A 26,645-nucleotide genomic window follows, 5' to 3' on the forward strand; every position below is an offset into this window, starting at 1 on the left:
CACAAACTGGAACATCTGACCGCGAGCAGCAGGAAAGTAGTACGGATGAGGACATGGACATGAACGACAACGCAAAAGAAGACAAACGGATCGAACCTCAAATGGCAGTGGACAACACTGGCAATATTTCGCCCCCTAGAAAAAGGATCTCAGCACGCAGCAAAAAGCTGCGTCTAAACGAGACAAAAAACTTAACATAGTTGTTTTTTTATTTATTGTAAAAAACGAACAATCGGCCTCGTTGAGCTACCGCATTTGGGCCTAAATAAATTTAATAATTATAAAAATAAAATAAAATGAATATAAACAAACTGATTTTTTCTTAGTAGCATTTCCTTAAATATTAGCCCAAATTAATGGAGATAATAGTGAGATTTTTTGATTTTCATAGAAATTTTTCGATGTTCTTAAACTATCCCAAACAGTGGTGTAAAGTATCATTTTCAAATGCCAACTTTCAGTTAAATCTACCACAATAAAGCTTAAAATTCAAAGCCTCCCTCAATCATTCACCTTCAAGTTGGCTGGATTTTCATAACAAAACCGACCGCCTTCATTTCAAATTGATGGTTTTTTATTCACCAACCAAAGCCGTCATCTGCTCTGTAGTGACATGATTTGAGATTTGTTCCTCCTTCAAGCACAACCAAACCTGTTGAACATTAGCAGCTCTGATCCCAAATTTCTAAAAGCTGGAGGATTTGCTTGAAATTCATTGAAATTTCCAAAAAATTATCTTGAGCTTTGAATTTTCTTATATTTTTCCCTTTCTCATATAGAAAGGTTATGCAATCACTCTGAAAAACGTCAACCGGCCCGGAGGGCCGAGTGTCATATCCCATTCGACTCAGTTCGTCGAGATCGGAAAAAGTCTTTATGTGTGTGTGTCTGTGTGTGTATGTGTGTGTATGTATGTGCGTATGTGTCAAATAATGACACTCATTTTTCTCAGCGATGGCTGGACCGATTTGCCCAAACTTAGTTTCAAATGAAAGGTGCAACCTTCCCATCGGCTGCTATTGAATTTTGGATCGATCGGAATTCTGGTTCCGGAATTACGGGTTTCAGAGTGCGGCCACACGGAAATTTCTCATATAAACTACAGGAAAAATTAAAAATAGAATTTTTATTTTTGATGCTAAATGTGTTCAAGGTGCATGAAACGTCGAGATTTGATGCAAACTCGAAAAAAAATTTGACGACGATTCACTTTTTTGGATTTTGGCACATTTTTGCCTTTCTCATATAGAAAGGTTATGCAATCACTCTGAAAAACGTCAACCTAATCCCGACCTATTTTTTTTTGAATCGCATTAGGTTTCTGGGTTTTAACAGGGGCGTAGTTGATGGTTTAAGGAGAGGGGTTACACCCCCCCCCCCTCTACTGTTCCCCTCCCTTAAAAATCTCCTTAAATCACCCCTCAGACCACCATCCAACCCATCATACCCCTCCCTTTCAATCCCATCATCTTTAAACCACCACTATATCACAAAGCATACCAATTTAAGCTGGGGAGTCGTTCGTTCATGGAACTTTCGCCCTCCTCACATACCCACCCCCGCATGACAAAATGAGTTAGCAAGCAGATAACATTGATCTAGTGCTGAGTGAGCTAATGGAGTATGGTTAAGCTGACCAACCGTACGGAATTTGGGAGGACTGTACGGATTTTCTGACGCATGTCCGGAAAAAATACCTGTACGGATTTGTCCGGAATTTGTGCGGAATTTCCGAGCTTAGTGGAAATAGATGTACTCCCGGAAAAATACAAATTCTTCCACAAACAACCAAATAATGTTAATGCATTGGGACGGAATCTCAAAGGTTGCGAGTTCGAATCTCGTCTCTGGGGGAATTTCTTCACATGATTGCTTAGCTACACTTACCATTTTCGCTCGTTTGTCCCCGTTAGATACCACCAGTCCTAAATATGGTTGCGAACTAGCTTAGCAGGATCTAAACTGCGATTTTTGTGGTAATAGGCAACCAGTAAATGAGAGTAAAAAAATCGAATTTTGAGTATTTTTTTCTGAGCTCTGAGAACAAGTATATTTTTTGAATTGTCCCTAACACAGATAAACAAATGAACAGTTATCTGTCTAACTATCCGTCCCGACCAGTCATTTAAACCATTCACGCAAGTTGGGTTATATTTTTTGAATTTGGATAGCTGGCTCGAAGTCGAAGGTTCCTAGAAATCTTTTTTGTGAGAATCGGTGCCATGGTATTGAAGCCCTCAGTATCGATGATATTCTTGTTTTCGAAGAATGCGAGAAACTATCTCTTTCTTTTTAGCGACATAATTCAGCGCAATTCATTTCATTCGATTATCATTTGCCTGGTTCTTTCATTTGGCTCTTTAATTATGTACCAAATATACCAAATCGGTGCACCAAAAACAAACGTGACGCCACAAACTAATTACATCGGCACACAGCGAATAATGGAAATTAAGCGAAACTTCGCTTATGAAACATTCTAAAAAATCATGCTTTTCGTTACATTCTGTTCCTTGTAAATACTTTAAATATCGATTTAATTATTTTGACCAAATAGTTAAAATATGCCGTTCGCTACGATAAGAATTAATACCATTATTCTCATGATGCCATCTTGCAGGTCAATGTTTTGAAATGGGCTTCTATTCTAAAAGGTTTGGTCAGGGGTGAAATAGGTTAAAGAGTGAAACTGTACGGTAACGTTATTTGAAAGTATATGTTTACGCTTGAGACTGCGTTTATAAATTTGGAAGTGCTAAAACGTTCACTTAATCACCGGGGTATTTTTCATGTTTGCGAGATCGCTGGTGTAACAGTGTGTGGATGATCGCAAAGGAACCGAGTGTTTGTATGTTAACGTATTTGATAGCGTAGGCGTTTGTTTGTCGCATATGTTAGTGAGTATGTAACTTCGCGTGTAAATTCGATTGCATAACCGTGTGGTCATTTGGATATACGCGTGAGCTCCTGAATGCTCACGCAAACCACGAGTCTGACGTTTAATTTTGAATGTACGGTTTAGATGCAAGAAGAGATTAAGTGTCGTCACATTACTAGAATGGCCGGTTTTGTTGCTTTGAAACTTGTTGTCTAGTGTATATTGGGACTTTAACTTCGATAGGTTAAGCGCCCTCGCGGGCGTAGGTTTGCATGGATGATCGCAATTGTATGTTCGCGTTTGTGACGAGAGTTGTATTATTGCGCAGGGCTCAAACGTTTGTAGTTTAACGGTTTTGAAGCGTGAGCGTCTGTGTCGCCTGTATAATTTTTTTTTTGAACAACCGTGTAAATTTTTGCATTTTCGCGTAGGCTATTGAATGTTTGTACGAACGGCGATTTTGAGTGCACGCTTTTTATCTAGGAATAAGTTCCCCCATATCACTGGAGTATCCGGCGATAACGCCCTGATATTACTAGTGCATTTGAATTTTTTGAGACCAAGATGGAAGGCATGGGCCTAGGCTGCTAGGAATTAAGGGAGGGGTTTGCGCGAATGATGGTGATTGCATGTTCACGTGCGTTACTAGATTTAAATTACCGTGAAGGGTACAAGCGTTTTTATGTTAACGTGTTTGATCGCGTGGGTGTGTGTGTATAGCTTCACGTATTTGAATTCGTTTATATAACCTTGTAGCCGTTTGCGTGCGGCTTTCGAATGTTTACGCGGCCCGTCATACTGAGGTATGATTTTAGGCGTACGGTTCAGATGAAAAAAGAAAGTGAGCTCCCCCATCTCACTGAAGTCTTTAACTATGGCACCTTGAGACTTGTTGTCTAGTGTATATAGGTTTCGTATTTTAAAGAGGGAACTCCCGAACGAGTACGATTCAAGATTGCGTTTGTGTGTTGGCGCTTGAGACATTGTTCATAAATTCGTACATTTTCATTATTACGAGATCGTGGACATAAGAATGCTACAATTATGTTCAAGGGCCATTTTTCAAGTTGAATTATATTTTTTTAAGTAATATCAAATGCTACAGCTGTGGGTCTTTTCGCTTTGGTACTTGCCAGGTGGAACATTTTCCAAGAGTTTTCATAGCCAAGCCTTCCGAAAATCATCTCCTTCCAATTCCGTCATATCATTCAGTTCATTTTGATTACTTGATATGGAAAATATTAAATAGAAAACATTTTTCCTGGATTGTTCAAAAGCTTCCGATGTCGTGGAATGATCGAGCTAGGTTTTGACGGCAAACTAATTATATTTAAATAACAATACTCAGAACTCACAAACGTTGACACTTACTTAATGTGATCCATCACTCACACTGAATCCAGAAAATATTTTGTAAAAATGCAATCGCCGGAGGTAAAATATAGGGAACGTGAGAAATACTAAACAGCCCAATAAATCAACTTTTGTGTTCTCAATTTTAAGCTGAAAAGTGTACGGATTTTTCCAAGCCTACAGTTGGTCAGCTTAAGTATGGTATTTTTTTTTTGTTTCAAGTGTTTCACCGTCGACACGTAGCTCATCAAGTTCGTGGCTGGCATGCTATTGTGTATAAGTGCAAAGTGTACTAAGAATGTAATGGACATTTCCACAATTATGTTGAACATAAAAAGCCTCCGTGCCATAGTTTAGAGAAATGAGAAAGGCACAATTGCATCGCTAGGTGGATTAAAACATGTTTTTTTGTTAAGTCGGCCGTCTAGAAAGCAGGAATTTTTTTTTGATTATTTTGTTTGTATAATAATAACATGAAACAAACATGTAAACCTAGCCCAAATTCGGTGGGTTAAAAAAATGTGAAATGGCGATATTATCCATGGTGCCGCGAATCACTTCCGAGAAGAAGCTTCCGTTTTGTGGGCGCGAAAGCGTTAACAATTCTTCTAAGGTAAAGAATTATAGCTTATTTTGTTATTCCTTATACTTGTTGGTCACTTCAAAATTAACAAGCCTCAGTTTTTGACTACACAAAATTGGTCTTACTAAACTAGAAAATATTCCTTGAACCACGCCAATATTTTGGATACTTATTTTTAACCACACGCCAAACCAGCTATTGAAAAAAAGCGTTTATTTCGAAAAACTTCATTGAAGTTATCTGTGAGTTCCCTGAAATGTACTTGGGGTCATGTTTTTTAAGGTTGAAAGAATTTTATAACGTCGTCCCCTGATGTAGATATCCTGAAACTGTAATAATGTTTCTGAATGTTCAAAAGTTTGGAGATTTACACCGAGTTTGTAAAATATGTGTGAATCCGGTTCCAGAAATTGTCTGCATAGAAAGTCTCTGAAGTTTGAAGTATTTTCTAAATTCCATGTGACCTTCGAAGGTAATCATTATTTTATTTTATCTTATTTCATCATCTAACCTTGCTGGTCTTAATTAAATATTAAGTATTAAGTATTAGGATGGGGAAAAGCCAGTTTGAGTGAAGCCTCATGTAAACTCTTCTCAAATTGTCGTAAATACCACATATCTTTTCGGTCCAATAATCAGTACAATACAATTCCATACACTACAATAAAATACAATACAAATTCAAAAAAAAGAAGTGACTAAAAATTAAAAATTACAATACAATGCAAAAAAATAATAAGAATTATAATAATAGATCTAAATTTCAGGCAAATTAAAAACTCCTTAAGAGCCGGTTCTTGAAGGTAGTAGATGGCTAGTTGGAGTCAAAATCCGCAAACACTTCAAACAAAGAGTTCCTATGTTCCAAAAGCAAAAAGTTTCGTTGACGAAGTGCACGTTCAGGTGCATATATGTGTAGTTGGCTCAATAGCTCCGGAGGATCCGCCTCACCAAGAAGTATTTTAGCGACGAAAACAACCTGGGCTACTCTTCTCCTTTTTCCAGCGACTGTAGACCTAATAATCTACAGCGGTCTTCGTATGGAAGAAGATTGATAGCGTCTTGCCACGGAAGGCGTCTCAGTGCATAACGAACGAATTTTCTTTATATTGATTCAATCCTGGCTACCCATGTTGATTGATACGGACACCATACCATGGAGTTAGATTCTAGGATCAACCGAACCAATGCACAGTATAGTAGTAACGGAGACAGAGAGGATAGTTAAATTCATTAGAGATTTTCTATAAACAGCATATATATCGCCAAAAAAGAATGAATCCTGTGGAAGAAGAGATCGCTAGGAAAAGTTATTCTATTTTTGTGCGTAGGCCTCGGACGTTCTGATAAAAAATCGTCAGTTTATCATAAGTCTTCGTCGCTAGTCGATTCCTGAAATTCATCCGCATCGTTCCAAAGATGATCATCTGATAACCCGTACGCCTGGAAGTTATCATTATTTGAGAGACGAGCAGTACCATTCTAAGCTTCAGCAGGACATATACTACTTCTAAAACTACCTGACGGAGTATGCTGCTGCATGCTGATGGAATAACACTGGATGCTTGAATACCAAACAAATTTGATGAAGCGACGGAGCTTTGATGATCACGTGGCGTCACACACACACCTTCAGTGCAATTGACATACTCTGAAGTTTTTTGTCAACCTATAACTAAACTAAGTGTCGTACAAATTGACGTTCTAAAGATTCCATTCTAAGTTAGCAGATTCCTGAAACTTATAGGTCTTTCCTGAAACTTGTAGGAGATCTCTAAATTTTGATGATTTTTTTATGCTTTATTTTTATTTTCACGATGATTTTATGGCTTGATAAGTACCCTTGAAACTCATAGAACTTCTATAAACATTTGTCCTGTTTTTTGTTAAAGTTTACAGAATCGAACAGAAAAAAAATGTTGATGGTACGTCATTTGACTGCTCTACCTTATAGAGATCTGCTGAAAGTCACAATGCTTCGACAAACATGGAAGTTGGGTGGATTTTTCAGCACATGACTACCCCAAACATACCCGGGGGCTGTCTGTTTTAGAGTGGCTATCACAATCCCCGAATTTTAATCCGATCGAGTTCTTATGGGAGGAACTCGAGCAACGAATTCGTGTTCGTACTTTAAGAATCCGGATGATCTCTTCCAGAGGAGTGCAAGAGTGGGTGAAAATACCAATTGAATATTAATTCTTCAAAATGGTTAAAAACGATTTTTGTAAACAAATGTATCTCGCTCATTATTCCGCGCCCGAGCTGAATTTCATGAAAAATACGCGTGAATCAACATCTTTACCCTTAGTTGAATCAATTTCAAATGTTTTCTGGGTTGAAATTATAACAAATTAAGAGAAATCAGTAAAACCCCTCGGCATGATACTGTACCTTGATTTGGTCCGGGGGCTTTTCCACCAAAGCAGTATTGCAGTGATTATATCACAGAAACTTGGGCTACAATTATTTTCTTTTTAGTTAAGCTACATTGTGATCAATTTTAGTACTTAACTTGGCGACCTTTATTATCCACTGCCATGGTCAAATAATATACAATATGGGTTTATGTCCCAATTCTCTCTGCAGGCACCCTTCTTTTGTTGCTATATTTTCGGCTGGATCCATGCTAACACTCACTAATACAAATTGCTTGTTCTCTCGTATACACTAGCAATCTCTCGTTCCAAACGTACAAACGTGGCCTACGCGATGGCACAAACCTGGTCACAAATACGAACGCCCGCAATTTCGCCAATATTCAAACACCCCGATTGATTAGTTGAACGTTGGAACCTAAGAGCCTAAGCTCGCGCAATCATGAATCGGTCACGTCCGGAAGTCGCCGCCCTTGATCCTAGCAGCCCAAATTCATGCCTTTAGTTGGACCAATAGAAAAAAAAAACTAGACAAGACGTCCACGCGCGATCATTGAAGAATACGCGAACACACGCTTTTAAAAATATTTTGAACATACATACTAGCATACGCGACAAAAACGTCCACATACAAACGCTCGAGTCCTTCGCGATCATATACGCACGACCACACCCACGATATCGTAAAATGTATCACACCCCGGTGACTAAGTGAATGGTCCGGGTCTCGATAGTGAACCTCCAAATGCCCGTGTTCGAGCGATCATGAATCGGTTTCGTCCGGAATCCCCTATTCTAGGCCCTAGTAGCATAAGTCCAATGCCTTCAGGTGGCCCAATCAAAAATATAATGCTCATATCCACTAAACTACATAAAAATCGAATGTGTACACACAAAGTCACATACACGCGACAAGCAAATATAAAAATGCTTGAGCCCTTCGCGACCATCCACGCAACCTATACCCGCGCTCTTCCAGACATTATAACATCCCGGTGATGATATGAACGTCTTAGCACTTGTAATTACTCAAACGCGGTCTCAAGCGTGAACCTACAGTCCCCCGCACTCGCGCGATCATGAATCGTCCTCGATTCCAAAAGTCTGGGTCCATGCCTTCAATTGAATCAATTAAAAAGAAAGCTCTCATATACACTGGACAACACGTTCCTTGGCGACATGGCTGAGAACTCTAGTGATATGTAAGAACCCATTTTTTCTAGAATCTGAACCGCACACGAAAAATCAAGCATCAGATTCACGGTCCGCGCGCGATCATTCCAGAATACACGCAAATATACGAAAGCAAACGGCATTTATATAGAATTTATGCACGCGAAGTTACATACAAGTTAGCACACGCGACATACAAAGGCACACGCGATCGAACACGTTAACGTACAAATGCTCGAGCTCTTCGCGATGATACACGCGATCGCGAGTCCCTATGCCCGCACATACCTGAACCGTACAATGAATATCACATTCAGAATCACGGCCCGCTACAATTGGCCTAAAGCAGTGTTTTAGTGGGCGACATCGCCTGTCTCGTCTGCAAATTGTAGTATGTGATTCTGACGGGGAGCCCTTCCGAGAACCTAGCTCTACAGCTCCAGTAGGACAACTCTCGAAAAAAAAAATCGGCATATTATTAATACTCAATAACAATACTAACTCTTCTCTTTATTTTATTTTTATTAATTTTCGGTCTCGTGCGTTATATTCTTGTGATGACCTTTTCGAGCTCATACATCCAAGAAGAGCAACATTGCTGCCAACAATGATTCTTCTCTGCCATCCGACGTCGCCAGGTTTTAAAACAATGGAGATGTGTTATCATACTCGATGGAATCAGATAAGTAGGAACGATCAGCAAACTGCAAGTAGTATATTACACATTTATTATTTTAACGTATAAAATATTATTCATATTAAAATATTATTTACAGGCTCCACACATATCTCAACACACACAAATACACAAATGCTTGACAGGTGACTGGACCAAGTGCATTCACTCGTAGGATCTACCATTTCGATGATCGCCTCGATTCTTCGAAACCAGTGCACAAGTAAGCTGACATAAGCTAGTCTCATCTGGTGAATGCATGTAACCTGGAAACCCCAGACATGACAGGACGAAACGGACAGACTGGACTCGACGGGGCCTAGTTCAGAGTTTTTGGGCATTCTTCAATGCACGGTTACTGACCCACAAAAAAGAAATATTCGGCATGTTATTTTTTCTTTTATTACTATATCTTAAATTAGGTTCATACCAATACTCACTAACACAATCAACTGCATATTCTCCCATATACACTCACATCCAAAACGCACAAACGCCTCTAACTTTCGCGATAACACGAACCTGGTCAAAAATGCGAACTTACATTACAATTTCAATCATCCACACACACCTACGCTCGCAATTTCGCCAACATTAAAACACCCCCTTACTTAAGTGAACTTTTCGGCACCTATAACTTTACAACCGCGGTCTCAAGCATTAACCCACCACTCGCGCGATCATAGACCGGCTACGTTCGGAATTCTCTACTCTCGATCAGCCTAGACTCGTGCCTTCAGTTGGACCAATCAAGAATCATACTCATATTCACCAGACAACACGTTCCTCTACCATACACTAAAAATCAATTATCAGAGTCACGGTCCGCACGCGATCGTTCAATAATACACGTGAATATGCAAATGGCCACACGAATCTAAAATCGAATTTATGCACGCAAAGTTGGAGACACGCTAGCATTCAAATGCTCGAGCCTTTAGCGATCACACTATTACACAATTAGTAAACGCCCACGCTAACCCAGACAGATATGCACTCCTGGACTCGAACGCTAAAAATCACACCTTCCACGATACACCACTCAGGACTGAACATTAGATTCATACATACAAAGCAACAAGTAATAATTACAGATATTCGTCTGGCAACCGGGGGAAGTAGGGGAGAGAGGGTAACGGTGGATCAGCAGGAACTATGAAACAATCGCAATAAAAACATAATGCATGAACATAATCGTCTCATTCCCTCATATTTCATGGTTTCTAATTCTTTACACGTGTTACTATATTTTGGAAGATTTCTCATAACTCTATCTCTTTTAATGGATATTTGTTTGTTTTATAACAGTCAGAGTAAATTTGCCATAAAAATCATTATTTCATTTTTATGAGTTACCGTTCACCAGAAAAATGTTTATTCTACTGCTATTTGTAGCAAATTTTATGCTCAACATTTGCCGCGAACAAAGTTTTTTGGTAACTTGTCATGGTTCTGTGCAATTTGACAATCTTCATAAATAGACCCATTGGGTAGCTGTGAAACGATGATATATGGGGAACAGTGAAAATTTCTTGTCTTTGTGATCTATATTAAAATGTGAATGGGTTCAGATTTTCCACGATAAATACATTTCATTAAATGGAAAGTTTGTCAATTTGGGCAAGTTTTGTAGAAATTATCGCCTCTTTCAGGATTGCATCTTATATGCATATATGGTGGTCCGATATTACGCGATGATATAGTGATATCTTGCGGAAACAAACAAATTACGTCTCAAAATAACTTTAATAGGAAGCTTTAGGATCTTTATTTGTCAAAACAAAAGAATGAAATTCGCAAGTAGAATATTTCACTGTAGACGACGTCGTGTTTCATAGTTCCTACCCATGGGGCTCACTGGTACATTTTACCACCGACTGTTGATTACCCAAAAAAAGTTATTTCCCATGAATTTTACCAGCTGGAAAAAATATATGCATTAGTTAACAACAGAGTGAAACTATGTATCACTTTTAGCTACACAAATAACATGTATTATCATCAAAATGAAATCGTATAAAAAATGTGTTTCATTGTTACCCCCTCTCCCCTACATTTCAAACGCAGAACTTATCATTTCAATGATGGCCTTGGATCTGCGTTGCCTGTGTTCAAGGCACCATAGCTTTGTCCGTCAGGTCAAGGATGTATGAAACCCGCTAGCCACCACCCTCGGCCCTAGCTGCCCATAAAGGGATAAAAAAATTAAAAAAAAATTTAAAAAAATTAGAGCAATCAGTAAAACAAAAGTTTGTTTACAAATCTTATTAGCCCTATTATTCAAAAGGATATGGAATAGATCGTTTTATCACTTTGGTTAATTCCATGCTAACCCTCTGCGCAACAGTAACCAAAGTGTCTATGCAACAAAATACTGAGATTAAACGATGGAATTCTTGAATAAAAGTTACGGTTAAAGTCTTATTTTTTGGTTGATTTATTCAGCAGTCCGCCTTATCAAGGCTGCGACAACCAGTTCCCGATGGAACGTTATTTTTTGTACAGCAGACGAGGCATCGCATTTTTCTTTACCCGCCCTTTCAAGGACAGATACTGTTTGGAGCCGCTCTTAATAAGCGTTTTTTTGGTTTTTTCCTTCCCTGTCAGATTCCACCGGTGTTGGTTACCCGATTTTCATAAAAGTTGCTCGTACCACAGCTGGTACCGCGAAGTTTAAACCATTTTTTTGATAATCATTAATGTCTATAAATATCGGAATCAAATTTAAAAAGACTATTAATGTCTTTTATTGGCAAGTCCAAGTCCCAGCATCTTTCAACTCGAAACCTTTAAATTGATCCATAGCAGAAAATAATCCGGCCAGATTGCTGCTACAAACATAGTCATATTTTATCGGCATCTCTGTCCCCAATGTGAGCTTGAGACTCAATTCGAAATTTGAGCCAAATCGGTCAACATTCTTAAAGCAGATTGTATGTCCAAATTATCAAAAAAAAATATTCAGATTTTCGCCAACAAAAAGTGTCCAAGCGTCATGTGTACGATTCTTATGAAAAATTTTATATCATACAACTATGTCGAAGAACATAAGATTGTGAAATACTCGTTTTTAAGCGAAACGAAAACTCGATTCAAGTGCCCCAAAGACATTATAGATAGAATTGATAATAGGAATAGGGTAAAAGTGAGATAAACACCCTATTCACATAATCAACTGTCAAGTAGTTCTCAAAGTTCGTATCTGCATCAAATGATCGAACACCGTCTTTTTACCTGGTTAATTATGATACCTTCACATACATGCATGATACTGCACCTTCTACAATCCGCTATTGATTTCTGCATTATCTACGCTTTAATAGGTTTTGGATGTTATTATCCGATATTCTTCTCAGTCGTTCCATTCCTAAAAATATAAAAAAGAGCTTATACTAATAAATTTATTTTTCTTTAAAATGCGATATCTCATTTCCGTTATTATTCATATTCTCCCATACGGTATAGTGCCCGCTCACGAACCAAAAATGTGTTAAAAATTAAGTTGATCTGTTCAGTATAGAGCTAAATAATATAAAAAATACCAATCCTACATTTACTTTACCATGAGCTTCAAAGGAAGCTTTCATATCCGAAGCTCACTCAAAGCATTACACTTCAAATTCATTCTGCAAAAAGCTTCATGAAGGATTGTGCGTGTATCAGAAACTGCTTTGCCCTCAACAAGACGTGCAATAATAAAACGTATTCCACTCTTTTTCTTCTGTATCTAATCCCACGCACCACCACCACCTCAAAAGAATAAAGTAAAGTAAAGAAATAAAATGCACACCCGTGCACCTTGCCCGAAAGAAAAGATTAGCATCCCCGAAACGGGGCACAACGGAATGCGCAACTTCTCCTTCTTCGCTGTACCGACAGTCACTGTACGGATAAGAAAACCGCCACACAGTAAGAAAAGCGGAGAAGATCACCCATACAGCTAGAACAAACTCCACCTTTCTTTCGCTGATGAATAATACAAAAGTGTAAACACTATGCGAAGAGCAAGCGAGAGTAGCTTTTTGCACGGCAATCAACACAGTCGGAAATGTTGAATGAAAGTTCACTCACCGCCTCCCGTCCCGTACGCTCACAAAAACCGACCCCATCGTAGTAAACGTAGAAGGGTTCTCTGGCTGGACCAACAGTCGTCAAAGTGTGCGTTATTTTGCTTATTTGCGGATGAATCGATGAATGAGCACTCAATGAATTGTGAGTGACTTTTCCCCCGTGAGCTGCTATCGGGCAGCAGCGATGAGTGCTAGCATAGATTGTACATTGTACAATGCGGTTCAGTTAGGCTCAGGCCACAGGCAAAAAAGGCATCATCTGGTAAATTACTTTTCTGCCGTCTCTCTGTACATATACTACACTGAGGCTACTCGGGCAGGCAGGATCGCGAAAGATGAGGGTGCTGCTGCACACCGGTGCTTCCACACACAGATACATACACGTAGGCGACTAGCGCAACGGTGGATTGTGACTCTCCCGTACACACAATCTCGTCGGAAACGTGTTTTTGAGGCGTATTGGGAAGAGGCGCGCAGCAGGAGAGGACGATCTGATGGTTGCTTCGTCGTCGTCGTCGTCGTGTGAGATATATGCCTGCTGTGCTCTGGCTGCTGGCGTTGGTGCGGTGTGTCGTACCTATCGTACATACAATTTAGTAGCGACTGAAACGTCGCAGCGTAAACACGAGATTACGGGTTCTCTACGAAAAGGCACACAGCGATTAGTAAGGTGTAGAGTGTGTCTCGAGAGTGAATATACATAGAACACACAACAGAGACAGACCCGTGGAAGTTAAGGTGGTGCGCCACGGTTTTTGTCGGGTGCTAGGTGAATACACCTACCTATGGTTAATCCGTTTCCGGTTGTTGAGTTGACTTGATCCAACGGGAGGGTTCGCGACGCGTTAGGACGTTAGAATCCCGCCTTGCCAGTCAAAGGGAGAAACATCCATCCAAGTGAGCCGTGGAACAAAATGGGAATGCTGGTTTAACAAATAGAAAAGCGCACACCTTTGCTGTGCTTGGTGCCACACTTGGAACAAAGGAATACAGAGTAGAAGAAGTACAAATGATCGAATGGTTTTTAGTGAAAGTAACAAGAAGATCGAAGACAACGAAGTTTTACCGTCTAATGACAAAATCCTGTTTTACACATTGATAACAAAACAACGAAAAGGTGATCGATCCTCGGCTCAGGCCCTCCACCAAATAGTAGTGTCCAACGGTTTTGTTGTGATACACGGCGGAACGACAACCGAAGTTAGACAGTGGAATATCTAGTGACTTGTTTTGGGATAAAATTATCACAAAATGGAATCTACCCGCAGTGAAGCGAAAAACTTTGACCCTAGTGAATGGTTTCAGTTTGATTTATGATTGTTAGCGGAAAATTGATGGAAGGTTGTTTTTCCCCTGTCCCCGGTTGGTCTCGATGAGCGGGTTCCACAATTACAAACCTTTGGTCGGGGAAGGCAGCAAACGGCAGTAGTGAGTTTGATAGTTATTGATTGACCTTCGGAAAAGCGGTTTTTGTTTTTGTTTTTTCGATTTTGTTCGGCAAGCAAGTGAAAACGGTGAAAATTTAGTGAAAAAGCCCGTGAAAAAGGTGCAAGCAGAGAGGGCAATACCCTTAACAAAAGCGGTTCCAAATGTTGTCTTGCCTGGTGCCGCCTCGTTTCGGACAAGAAGACAGTATCATGCCATCATCGGCCAAGTTTGCGCTGCAGTGTATGTATTGAACAATTTTTTCTACTGTTATTAGCACTAAATTTTGGGTGTGTTTGGGTGCCTCGTTTAGCCTAAGAGAGTAGTTATCAACAGAGTCCCCAATTGATCTAGTAGACCATGGACAGGAAGAAAATGAAGTATCCAAAACGAGCAGCAAATTTTCATAGCAATCAATCCAATTTTAGCTCGTTTGGATACATCAGGATACACCAAAAATCACCTTGGCTAGCTTCTCACAGATAAATTTCTATTTATTTATAATTTTCAGTTCAACTGATGTAACAGCTAGTTGATTTTGCTTGAAAATTTGTGGAACGCTGAGATGGATTTTTCAGAATTAATTCGAAGACACTCGCAAACTTCTGTTGGAAATGTATCTGAAAATAAATCTTAATTCTGAACGAAATTGAATCGGTTGACATCTAGAAATCATAACACCGAACCACATTATTTAGTAACTTGTAACTAGAGGCAGTCATGATTATATGTACTATTATCACTCTGTTTTAAACAAGAAAGTAAACGAACTAATTTCACTTTCGATTTGTTTTTAATGCTGTGGAATTTTCTTACAGTTCACGAATATTTTGAACAATTTTTGGGTTCTTCGCCAGGTTGGTGCTAGTTACTGATGAAAAGAATTCGAAACTCAAAAATACAATTTTATCTAAGTTTACCTTTCATGTAGAAATTGGTTTAATCCAATTTTTCCCGGTTTGTAGTAAATTTTGCGTTAGGTTCTCAAGCAAATAAACAAGAGCTCATTTTTGGTTACTCATAAGCTTCTGTAATAGCTTCCCAAGATATCACTCAGGACGAGCAGAATGTTTAACGTGTTCACACAAGTTACGTCACTGTTTGATTTTTTAGTCTGCTAGGTGCTTATAGTCTGTAGGTGCTAGTTACTGATGAGATGAATTCGAAATTCGAAAATCTAACTTTATCAGCGATTTTGCTTTGATTTTATCATAATCATTTCATCGGAAAATTTCGCAATGATTTCTGTTAATATTATTTGTAATTAGCGGTTTAGTAACTACTCGGATTCTCTATTTATCTACCCGGCAGACCCTTGGAGACAGGGCGGTCTAGGTACGTGCCTACCAAGAATTTCGAATTTTCATACATAAATTAAGAAAAGAAAAACAGATCCATATAAACTCTTAGTCTGTATATTTTCCTCCAATTCTTCTCCCAGTGCTTTGGTTTGCTACTGAGTAGACTAATCTGCTGTAGATATGGGCAAACTGATTCAGTTTCGAGAGTAAACCGTGTCTGATTCCGTCACAAGAAAGAATCGATTCTTTTGATCGGTTTATTGACTCATTCGAGGAGATTAATGAAAAGTCTGTTTGAAGTTGATTTAGAATAGATTTTTAGTCCATTGATGCAAACAAGTGTACACGCGTTTCATGTGGTTCATAACCTAGGTAAGCTGACCACCTAATTCATTCCATTCGTATTCGTTGCGTATTGTTAGGATCATAATGAACAAGTGAATCGCAACTCATTTAAAAATTCAAATTCGTGATTGTGTCGCCCATCTAGATTAGTGGATTGGTTCTTTTGTTGGAATTTTCCTAGCAACAGGGTGAATAAACACCTGGCCTATTGCCACAGATACCGCAGTGCTTTAGGTGGAACTGTTGCCCCATCTGTTTCTTCATCCGAAACAATTTGCTGTAAATTAGAACAAGGTTAATCCAACTAGAGCTCTCTAGGTAGAGTCTGAACAGGAAAAAATCAGGTGAAATGGCAACCGGCAGCCACAGCATAGTATTTTCATGGAAGTTTGGCAATGCCTGAAGATGTTCAAGAACTCAAGTGTACTCGTGAAAATAAAAAAAGTTAGTAAAGATTACGATCGTCGTATAGTGAAAAAAATGTGTGAAATTTTGTAGATTTCCGTATCAAATCAGTTGAGATTACACTAGAAAATTGCTGTATTTATCGGTTCGACCGGTGGAACAAATTTTGCTCTAGAGAAAGTGTCTAACCTTAAACAGAATGTAGGATCCGTACTCACACAAAGTTTGGTCAAACGTTGGATTGTGTTAGCAGCAGACAGGTTCGGTTGGCTATGTTGTCCATGTTCGCTTACCCGATCAGAAACACATAACAGGAATATTTCAACTATATCTCGCATTGTTTCTTGTTATAATTTTTTGTTATTTTAACTACTAACGAGACCTAATTTATAACACAATATGTTACAGAAATTGTGTTCTGTTATAATAATAAAAATTGTTATTTCATTCTGATCGGGTAGAGAGTCGACATGAAACACTTTCATAAGGATTTTTTGAGAATGACAATCGTTTTCTGTTTTGGCCGGAGAACAATAACAGATCTCGCCAAATGCAACACAAAACGAAGTTTGAAAAATGTTGTATACCCCCAAATCTTAATTTATGGTAAAAAAAACTATTTTTCGGGACTTTCCGCACCAAAAAAATGTCATTTTGCTAACGATTTTCAATATTTAAGTGTTCTAGAAAGAAGAAGATATGACATTTCCAGCGGTATGAAAAGTAATGTTTTTCGCTAAAATTATTTTGCGGTTTTGGGGCGACAATATGAAAACAACCAGAATTTTGGATTTTTTTCATGAAAATTGTGGAAATTGCTCAACAATATTCTAAAGAAACGCCTTTGTTTTAATAAAAAAATTAGAGAGAACCCTTAATTTCGCATCGAACGATCTGTTTATATTAAAATCGGTTAAAAAAAGTTATTTTTTTTAAATTAGGTTTGATTTTTTATGTTTCGAATTCATCTTGTCAGTTACTAGCCCCAACTGGGTGTCTAGTTAGATGATGTATCTAAACTAGTACCCAAATTAGCACTAGTTTGACACAAAAAATCCAAACAGTTCAAACGACACATGTGAACGTCTAAAGCAACTGACTTGTCCCGGGTGATGTTTTTTTTTCCAAATTAGTAATTTGCTCGAATGAATTTTTAAGGGGTTAGTGAGGTATGGTCGCGCACTTTAGAACTCTAGAATTATATGTTCCGTTATTTTTTACAGTTTTAACTTTAAAGTTCGCACACATACCTTTGAATGTACACGTAATCGAGCAAAAATATCGATCTTTTTTTTAATTTTATATGAGACAGCCACCTTAAAAGTTCATATGAGCACGGTTCTAATTTGGGAAAAAATAATAGCTCCCATTTTTCAACCGTTTGTGATATTAAATAGATCGTTGGATACGGAATTATACGTTCTCTTTAAAGTTCTATTAAAACAAAGACACTTCTAAATAAAATGTAGAGGAATTTCCATATTGTTCATGACAAAAATAGCAAAATAATGGTTACTTACATATTTTTGTCCCAAAACTGCGTAGTATTTTTAACTAAAGAACATAACATAGCATACCGTTGAAAAGGTAATTTCTTTTTTTTTCTAGAACACTCGAAACATTTAAAATCGGTTAAAATCCGACCGCGTAGAAGATTGCTTAGCGACGAAAATCCCAAAAAATAGTGTTTTTGGTATAAATCTCAAAAATATTTTTTTTTCTAAATCGTTCTTAAAATTTGTGTATATTAATTTTCGTGTGTTAAATTGTTTTTGATATCAACATTTGTAAAAATAATCTCATTGTGTATTAGGGTGGCTCAAAAATAATTATTTTGTTTGAGGATTCAAAATTTTTTTAAGACATTTTTGTGTGCTGAATTCCTATGTTGGATATAAAAATAGAAATTAACTTTATTACTTATTAGAATGGCTCAAAAGTAAATATTTTGTCTTTTATAAAGATTTCTTTCAATTGTAACTTTGGAATTTATTTTCCGTATTGAAACGAATTGATTGACATCTCATTATGGGGTTTCAGAAATGACTATATTATTTTTAAGTATCAAATAAGATGTGATCGACTTGTTTTAGAACGTTTAATTCAATAGTGGGTTACTTGGTTTCATACCAACTACATTTTCTTTCATTTTCAAAACAAACATTTTGAGCGTCTTAGTGGAATATTGATTTACATTCACTAATCAAGAAGATGGTTAACGATTTTGTTTTCGCAGATGTGTTTTAAGTTACTTAGATTGCTTATTTCATATATTAAATAAAATAAATCCAAAATGTTTATTTCGCGTATATGGTTCATTAAAAATGGTCTTATTTTATTTGGACAATATCGCATACCCTTAAGCTATATCAGTGCTATGCAAACTCGGATAAAATAGTTTCACCAAATGACTAGAACTCAACTGTGTTCACTCAATTTGACAGTTATTGCGTAAGTTAGCAAAAATAGTTCATGAAACATTTTATGACACATTTCAGATGATTGAAAATATTTACTGAATTTTAAACATTCTTAATTCCTTTACCACTTAAAACCATACTTCTCACTCGGCTCCTTACTCTTGAACGCTAGTAAAACCCTTGTAGATCATGCTCTAAATGCTATTTGGAAGTTGTGCATAAATTAGTGTCATTATTCTAGTTATCAAGTGAATATTCAAATTAAATAACAGTAATAACCATGCGCCTCCATTTACAGTTTTTTCAAATTTTGTCTGCTTATCGCAAAACTAGCATAGGCTCATTTTAAAGAGAAAATGAAAAGCTTTCGAATGAGCATAGTGTGATCGCGGGCATTCACGGGCGTCGTTGTTGTTATCGCTTTAGAAGTTCGAATTCAATAAAAATTCATGACAAACAGTTATCTAAGCACTAACTAAACCAACTAGTGACTTATTTTTGTCGATTTTACGATGTAATTTTATCACACGGATAATTTTGGTGAAGTAATGCAATTCATAAAATCAACCGTTTCTTTGAAAATCGAGAATAACCGTATGTAGTTCCTATGGTCAAACAATGCAAAAAGCACTTGAGTTATGCCCTTCAAAAATCTGTCAAAAATTCATTTTGCATTCAAATTACCTAGAATCACGCAAAAATATCTCTGATGGCTCAGCTGATACGAGAAAAATACTAGTGAGAATATCGCATAACCTTCATATATGGACTTAAGTCCGGGCTCGTCCCACTGTGCAGTACCCAAGTAAACAATAAGCATTATAACGTAATATCTGCTTCAGACCCGCGTATAGGGCAGTCTTAAAGGACCGTTAAACCCTATATTCTTATATAATGCCAGAAAAGGCAAAATGTTGTGCAGAGATTGACAGCCCGTTTGCTGCATTGCCTATGCTATTACATAGCATCAATGTATGAATGTCAAAATCGAAAGCCGCATTACGGCACTACTCATGCTATTAGAAATCCCCGATAGGCTGTCATTTTTCGCAATGTTTTTGTAATTGTTGAAATACTGTTTAGAACTGTTATTCACTTCCTTCTAATGCAGTGGTTTTCAACCGGGGGTGAATTTGGCTATTGTAGGGGGTGAATTATGCAGGGCAAATTCCAACTTGTTATCATAACATTCCCGTCAGATATGTGTCCTTATATATTGTTTCAGTGTATCATGAATTGAGATGCTTACTGAGAGTGTTCAGGAACAAGTTTCTACTTGGAAAATTATGGTTATTATCCTTTTTTCCGACGGAGTAATGCTGGTAAGCAATTTTCAGAAAGGGGTACATGAAACGAAAAATATTGAAAACCACTGTTCTAATGCAATGGAATAAATAGATTAATCTTGACGGAATTTGGTTCTGACACGATACTGTTTTACCACAATTACCTTTATAGTAAGTCTCGAACATAGGTACCTTGCCTCGCCCTTCACGGCACGTGCGCTGCTTTTGCTGCCTAGGCTATATGTTACATATGTTCGCATGCAATGAAATATGCCGAATATAATTCTCAAGAGAAAAACCATAATGGATAATCGAACAGCATTATATTAGAATCAACGTGCTCGATGTCGTGATAGCCCTCGTCACAAGCGCACAGACTACTCTCCGCAAGCCCAATACGCCGCAAATGCGCATCCAAGGTGTAGTGGTTGGACATAAGTCGGGACATTACACGAATAAAATCCCGACCCACATCCATCCCCCTGAACCAAGGCTTCGTTGATACCTTTGGGATAATCGAATGTAGCCATCGTCCAAGTTCCCCGTTGCTCCACGAGGTTTGCCAACTGTTGAGCGTCCTCTGACGATAAATACTAAAAAAATCGTTGAAGCAGATTGGTCTTTCGTATATGTCACCATTTAATGCGCCCGCCTTTGCTAATGAGTCGGCCTTTTCATTGCCCGGGATAGAACAATGAGAGGGGACCCAAACAAAGGTAATCTGATAAGATTTTTCAGATAACGTACACAAGGACTCCTGTATCATCCCCAGAAAATACGGGAGTTGCTTTTTAGGCTTCACCGCACGAAGAGCCTCGATAGAGCTGAGGCTGTCCGAAACGATGAAGTAGTGATCTGTGGGCAGAGTGTCGATGATCCCAAGGGTGTACTGAATTGCAGCTAACTCTGCGACGTAAACTGAAGCAGGATCATTGAGCTTGAATGAAGCGGTGATAGTATTGTTGAAGATACCGAAGCCAGTGGACCCATCGAGATTTGATCCGTCAGTGTAGAACATTTTGTCACAGTCGACTTCTCGGAATTTATTATAAAATATATTGGGGATCACTTGCGGGCGTATATGGTCCGGGATTCCACGAATCTCTTCCTTCATGGATGTGTCGAAGAACACAGTAGAATCAGAAGTATCTAGGAAACGAACACGGTTGGGAGTATATGAAGAAGGGTTAATGCTCTGTGCCATGTAGTCGAAGTACAAGGCCATAAATCGGGTTTGAGAATTAAGCTCGACGAGCCTCTCGAAGTTTTCAATCACCAACGGGTTCAGAATGTCGCATCGGATGAGCAATCGATATGAGAGTTCCCAAAATCGATTTTTTAGCGGAAGAACGCCCGCCAGCACTTCGAGACTCATCGTATGGGTCGAGTGCATGCAACCCAAGGCAATGCGCAAGCAACGATACTGGATTCTCTCCAGTTTGATGAAGTGTATGTTCGCAGCGGAGCGGAAACTGAAACACCCGTACTCCATCACCGACAATATCGTTGTTTGGTATAACCTGATCAGGTCTCCTGGGTGGGCACCCCACCATGTTCCAGTTATTGTTCGGAGAAAATTGATCCTTTGTTGGCATTTCTGTTTCAGATACCTAATGTGACATCCCCAGGTACCTTTAGAGTCGAACCATACCCCGAGATATTTAAATGTGAAAACCTGATTGATCGTTGCACCCATTAATAGAAGCTGGAGTTGCGCCGGCTCACGCTTCCTAGAAAAAACAACCAACTCAGTTTTCTCCGTGGAGAACTCAATACCCAGCTGAAGAGCCCAAGCAGACAAATTGTCCAAGGTATTTTGTAATGGTCCTTGCAAGTCGGCAGCTTTGGGCCCTGTGACAGAAACCACGCCGTCGTCTGCAAGTTGCCTTAGCGTGCATGAATTGGCAAGACAATCGTCAATGTCATTCACGTAGAAATTGTAGAGCAGGGGACTTAGACATGAGCCCTGGGGAAGACCCATGTAGCTAAACCGCAATGTTGTTAAATCGCCATGCGAAAAGTGCATGTGCTTTTCAGACAACAGGTTTAGCAAAAAGTTATTTAAAATTGGCGAAAGACCATGCTGGTGCAGCTTCTCTGACAGAATGTTGATAGAAACTGAGTCAAAAGCCCCCTTAATATCCAAGAAGACTGATGCCATCTGCTCTTTGTTAGCATAGGCCATTTGGATTTCTGTAGAAAGCAACGCAGGGCAATCGTTCGTCCCTTTGCCTTTGCGGAAGCCAAATTGTGTATCTGACAGTAAGCCATTTGCTTCAACCCAATTGTCGAGGCGAAACAAGATCATTTTCTCGAACAACTTCCGAATACAGGACAGCATTGCAATCGGCCGATACGAGTTGTGGTCGGAGGCTGGTTTTCCTGGTTTTTGGATGGCGATGACCTTCACTTGCCTCCAGTCATGAGGGACAATGTTACCCTCAAGAAACTTGTTAAATAAATTCAACAAGCGCCTTTTTGCAGTGTCAGGCAGATTCTTCAGCAAGTTGAATTTGATTCTGTCTAACCCTGGGGCGTTATTGTTGCATGATAAGAGAGCAAGTGAGAACTCCACCATCGAAAACGGTGTTTCGTTCGCGGTATCGTGAGGAGACGCGGCGCGGCACGTTTTCTGTACCGGGACAGAGTCCGGACAAATCTTCTTGGCGAAAGCGAATATCCAACGGTTTGAATATTCCACATTCTCGTTGGTACTATTACGGTTACGCATACATCGAGCCGTACCCCAAAGAGTGCTCATCGCTGTTTCTCTCGTTAACCCGTCGACGAACCGGCGCCAATAACTGCGTTTCTTGGCTTTCATTAGACTCTTCATTCGCCTTTCTAACGACGCGTACTGTAGATAGCTAGCGGGTAACCCGTCTTCCCGGAAGGCCTTATATGCAGTGCACTTTTCCGCGTACAGCTCTGAGCACTCTTTATCCCACCACAGGGTGGGAGACCGTCCATGGGTATTCGCGCTGGGTACTGGTTTAGTCTGAGCTTGATTCGCACTGTCGAGAATCAAGCCAGCCAAAAACCTGTACTCTTCCTCCGGAGGAAGTTCTTGAGTGGATTCGATTTTAACGGATATCGCGGTCGCGTAACTCTTCCAATCAATGTTCCGTGTGAGGTCATACGAGACATTGATTGTTTCCGATGGTCTTGAACCGTTAGCAATTGAAATCACGATAGGCAAATGATCGCTACCGTGGGGATCAGGGATCACCTTCCACATGCAATCTAACTGTAGCGATGTCGAGCATAGCGATAAATCCAACGCGCTTGCGCGTGCTGGTGGTGTAGGAATCCGCGTCATTTCTCCCGTGTTTAAGATGGTCATGTTGAAATTGTCGCAAAGATCTTGGATTAATGTTGATCTATTATCATCATGAAGACAGCCCCATACCGTACCGTGCGAGTTAAAGTCTCCCAGAACTAGCCGCGGTGCCGGTAAGGATTCCGTGATATTACAAAGCGTTCGGTGCCCTACCGAGGCTCTAGGAGGAATGTAGATGGAAGCAATGCAAAGGTCTTTACCTTTGATTAGAACTTGACAAGCGACAATTTCAATGCCTGGTGTCGAAGGGAGGTTAATTCGGTTGAAAGAATAGCACTTTTTGATCCCCAAAAGTACTCCTCCATAGGGGTTTTCTCGATCCAGACGAATTATATTAAAGTCGTGGAAGTTGAGATTTATATCGGAAGTTAACCAAGTTTCACATAATGCGAAAGCATCACATTTTAAACTATTTAGTAAGAATTTGAAGGAATCGATTTTCGGGAGGATACTTCTGCAATTCCACTGTAGGACAGTGATCGAATCAGTGACCTCGTTTGATGACTTAGCCATCGAAGGATACGATCGCTGCAAGGAGGGGCCATTTAGCAGTCAACTGTTTCAAAAATGTTTGCACCATAGGGAGAAAATGTATCAGAATGCTTTTAAGAGGATCAGTAACATTGAAAGCTGTGAAAATTAAGTCCACTATGTCAGAAAATTTCATTAGTCCGCTACTGGACTGAGTATTTGTTTGAAAAAAGGGAACACTTGGGGTTTTTGGTGTCCCTGGAAGTGGTGGATACTCCTTGTTAGAATTAAAATTTCCAAGTCCTGGAGTAAATTGCTTCGGCTTTAGTGCATCACTTCCGTTGGATTTATTGATTGTAGTTGGCGCACTCTGAGTGGACGACACCTTGGCACCCTTACGAGGCAATCTAGGGGAAGCTTGATTTTTCCTCTTCCTGGACTCCCCTGGGTTAACCAAAGATGTTCCCTCTTGTGGGTCGTCAGATTCTTGTTCAACGCCAGCCAAAAGAGCAAAGGAATTTTCGGAAGGGACAGATGGCGAAGCATTCTTAAGAATTTCTGCATAAGAGCGCTTCGAGCGTTCCTTAAGGGAGCGCTTAATTTTATCCCCGCGCTGTTTGTACGCGGGGCATGATTTAAGATCATGCGGAAGGCCCCCGCAGTAAATACACTTCTCAGTTTCTCCACTGCAAGTGTCATCCTCATGTTCTCCCTCGCATTTGCCGCACCTTTTCTTATTGCCACAATAGGTGGCTGTGTGGCCCAGCTGCTTGCAATTGCTGCAGTTCATTACCCGCGGTACAAACAGGCGAACCGGTAGACGAACCTTATCCAGGAGGACATAGTTGGGGAGGGAAGACCCGGAGAAAGTCACCCGAATCGAGTCTGACAATGAATAAGTTGTCTTATTATTCTCAGTTTTGGCTGAATACAATTGCTTGCATTCCAGAATCTTCACATGTTCAAGTGAGGGGTCCTTAAAGCAACCAACTCCATACTTCAACACGTCTTCGCACTTCAAACCCGGTTCGGCAACGACCCCGTCGATCTCCACTGCCAAACAAGGTATATACACCTTAAATTGCTTTGTAAAGCGCTCGCTGCGAGCAATCTAGTTTGCCTGGTCGAGGTCATTCACTAATATGCGTATCTTATTAGCTCTAACACGTGTTATCTGAGCTACGGCCGGGTAGTTAGCAGTCAGCTCCCGTGAGATCTCTAAAATATTAAGCGATTTCGTAATGGGCCGGAAATAGACCACCCAGGGCCCAGTTGAACTGGGTGGGTATGTTTTAATACGAGGAGGACTGGGGGAATCAGGGGAGGGAGTAATTTCGGGTTTATCCGGTATATCCATGGGAATATCATTCCCATCCAATGGTACTTCGCCCTCGGCCATTTAGGCACGAGGATAGCGCGTGGTGTAAACGAGAGATGAAACTTATATTCAGGGGAAAGGGATCTAAGAAGTAGCGACAGATCGGGGGAAAGGGAAATGAGGAAAAAAAAGATACTTAGCTTATATAGCGGCTTGTCCGGTTATTGAACTATTCACTTCACCAACCTAGGCACCGGCGAACAAAGCCTGCCGCAAACAATGACTGGCCTTCACAATGTATATATTTATATTGATCCACTCTATGCACAGCACAAGAAAACGATCTGCTTCGATCGAGAGTTCAGACGATTGTGATGCGCCATGTATATGTTGTATAACATAGGACCCAGTAAGCTTCCCTGAGGGACACCTTGACGAAATGTGGAAACCTTCGAAGAGTATACCGTTCAGCGTAATCTTGAAGGAGCGTTGCTTAGGGTTATCTTGAACAGATAAATTGGAAATTTGTAACGGTTATTTGCAATCGTGCCAGAATCTATCAAAGGCCATCGCAACATCCAACAGGGGCATCGCGGTGGATTTCACCAATGCCTTATTCCCGAGAATCATGTCCATCATTCTGTATAATTCGTTGCTGAGTTGTTGAATGGCCAACTCGGAATTCGAACCGAACGGCTATTATTGTTGTTCACATGGTTAACAATTCTGTCCTGCAGCATCTTTTCGAAAAGTTTGATTGTCGTAGACAAGACGCTTTTAGGGTGATAGCTTGCGGGAGAGGTCCAGGTCTTACCCTGGTTTTAGCAGTGGGTTAATTTTTACCAATTTCCAGCACGATGGGAAATACAAAAAATCAAGGACACTAGCACTGTAAGAGTATGCTTCAGTGCTCAACTTATTAAACACGAGGATGAAAATAGATTAAACCAAACCTTTGCAGTGTTTGGTTGATTGGTGGTTATTTGTTCGTTGGTTGGAACCTAGCAAGCGGTATTATGAAAATAGCCATTTTGCTACGTTTTAATTGCCGCAAGATTCTACCAAGGCCTCGCCTTCAACGTTTTTTTTTGTTCATTGTGGATTCTCCAGTAAATAACTCACGGGCCCTAGAAATGTCAAACCAAATCGTGACGTTTTACGCACATCAGACCAAAGAGGACACTCGTGCTGTCGATGGAAGGTATCTAATGAAAAAAAAACAG

The 26,645-nt window shown here is 39.6% G+C and overlaps 1 protein-coding gene across 1 annotated transcript in view; it reads left to right on the plus strand.

The window, feature by feature from the left end:
* Window positions 1–13,354: 13,354 nt before the first annotated feature.
* Window positions 13,355–26,645, plus strand: part of LOC131684565 (zinc finger protein 1-like) — a 113,683-nt gene continuing 100,392 nt past the window's right edge. The window contains exon 1 of the mRNA XM_058967565.1: window positions 13,355–14,779. Within this exon, the coding sequence (XP_058823548.1) occupies window positions 14,701–14,779 (79 nt within the window). The 5' untranslated portion in view covers window positions 13,355–14,700. The remainder of the gene's footprint in view (window positions 14,780–26,645) is intronic.

This window comes from Topomyia yanbarensis, chromosome 1, assembly GCF_030247195.1.
Source record: "Topomyia yanbarensis strain Yona2022 chromosome 1, ASM3024719v1, whole genome shotgun sequence".
Taxonomy (NCBI): Eukaryota; Metazoa; Arthropoda; class Insecta; order Diptera; family Culicidae; genus Topomyia; species Topomyia yanbarensis.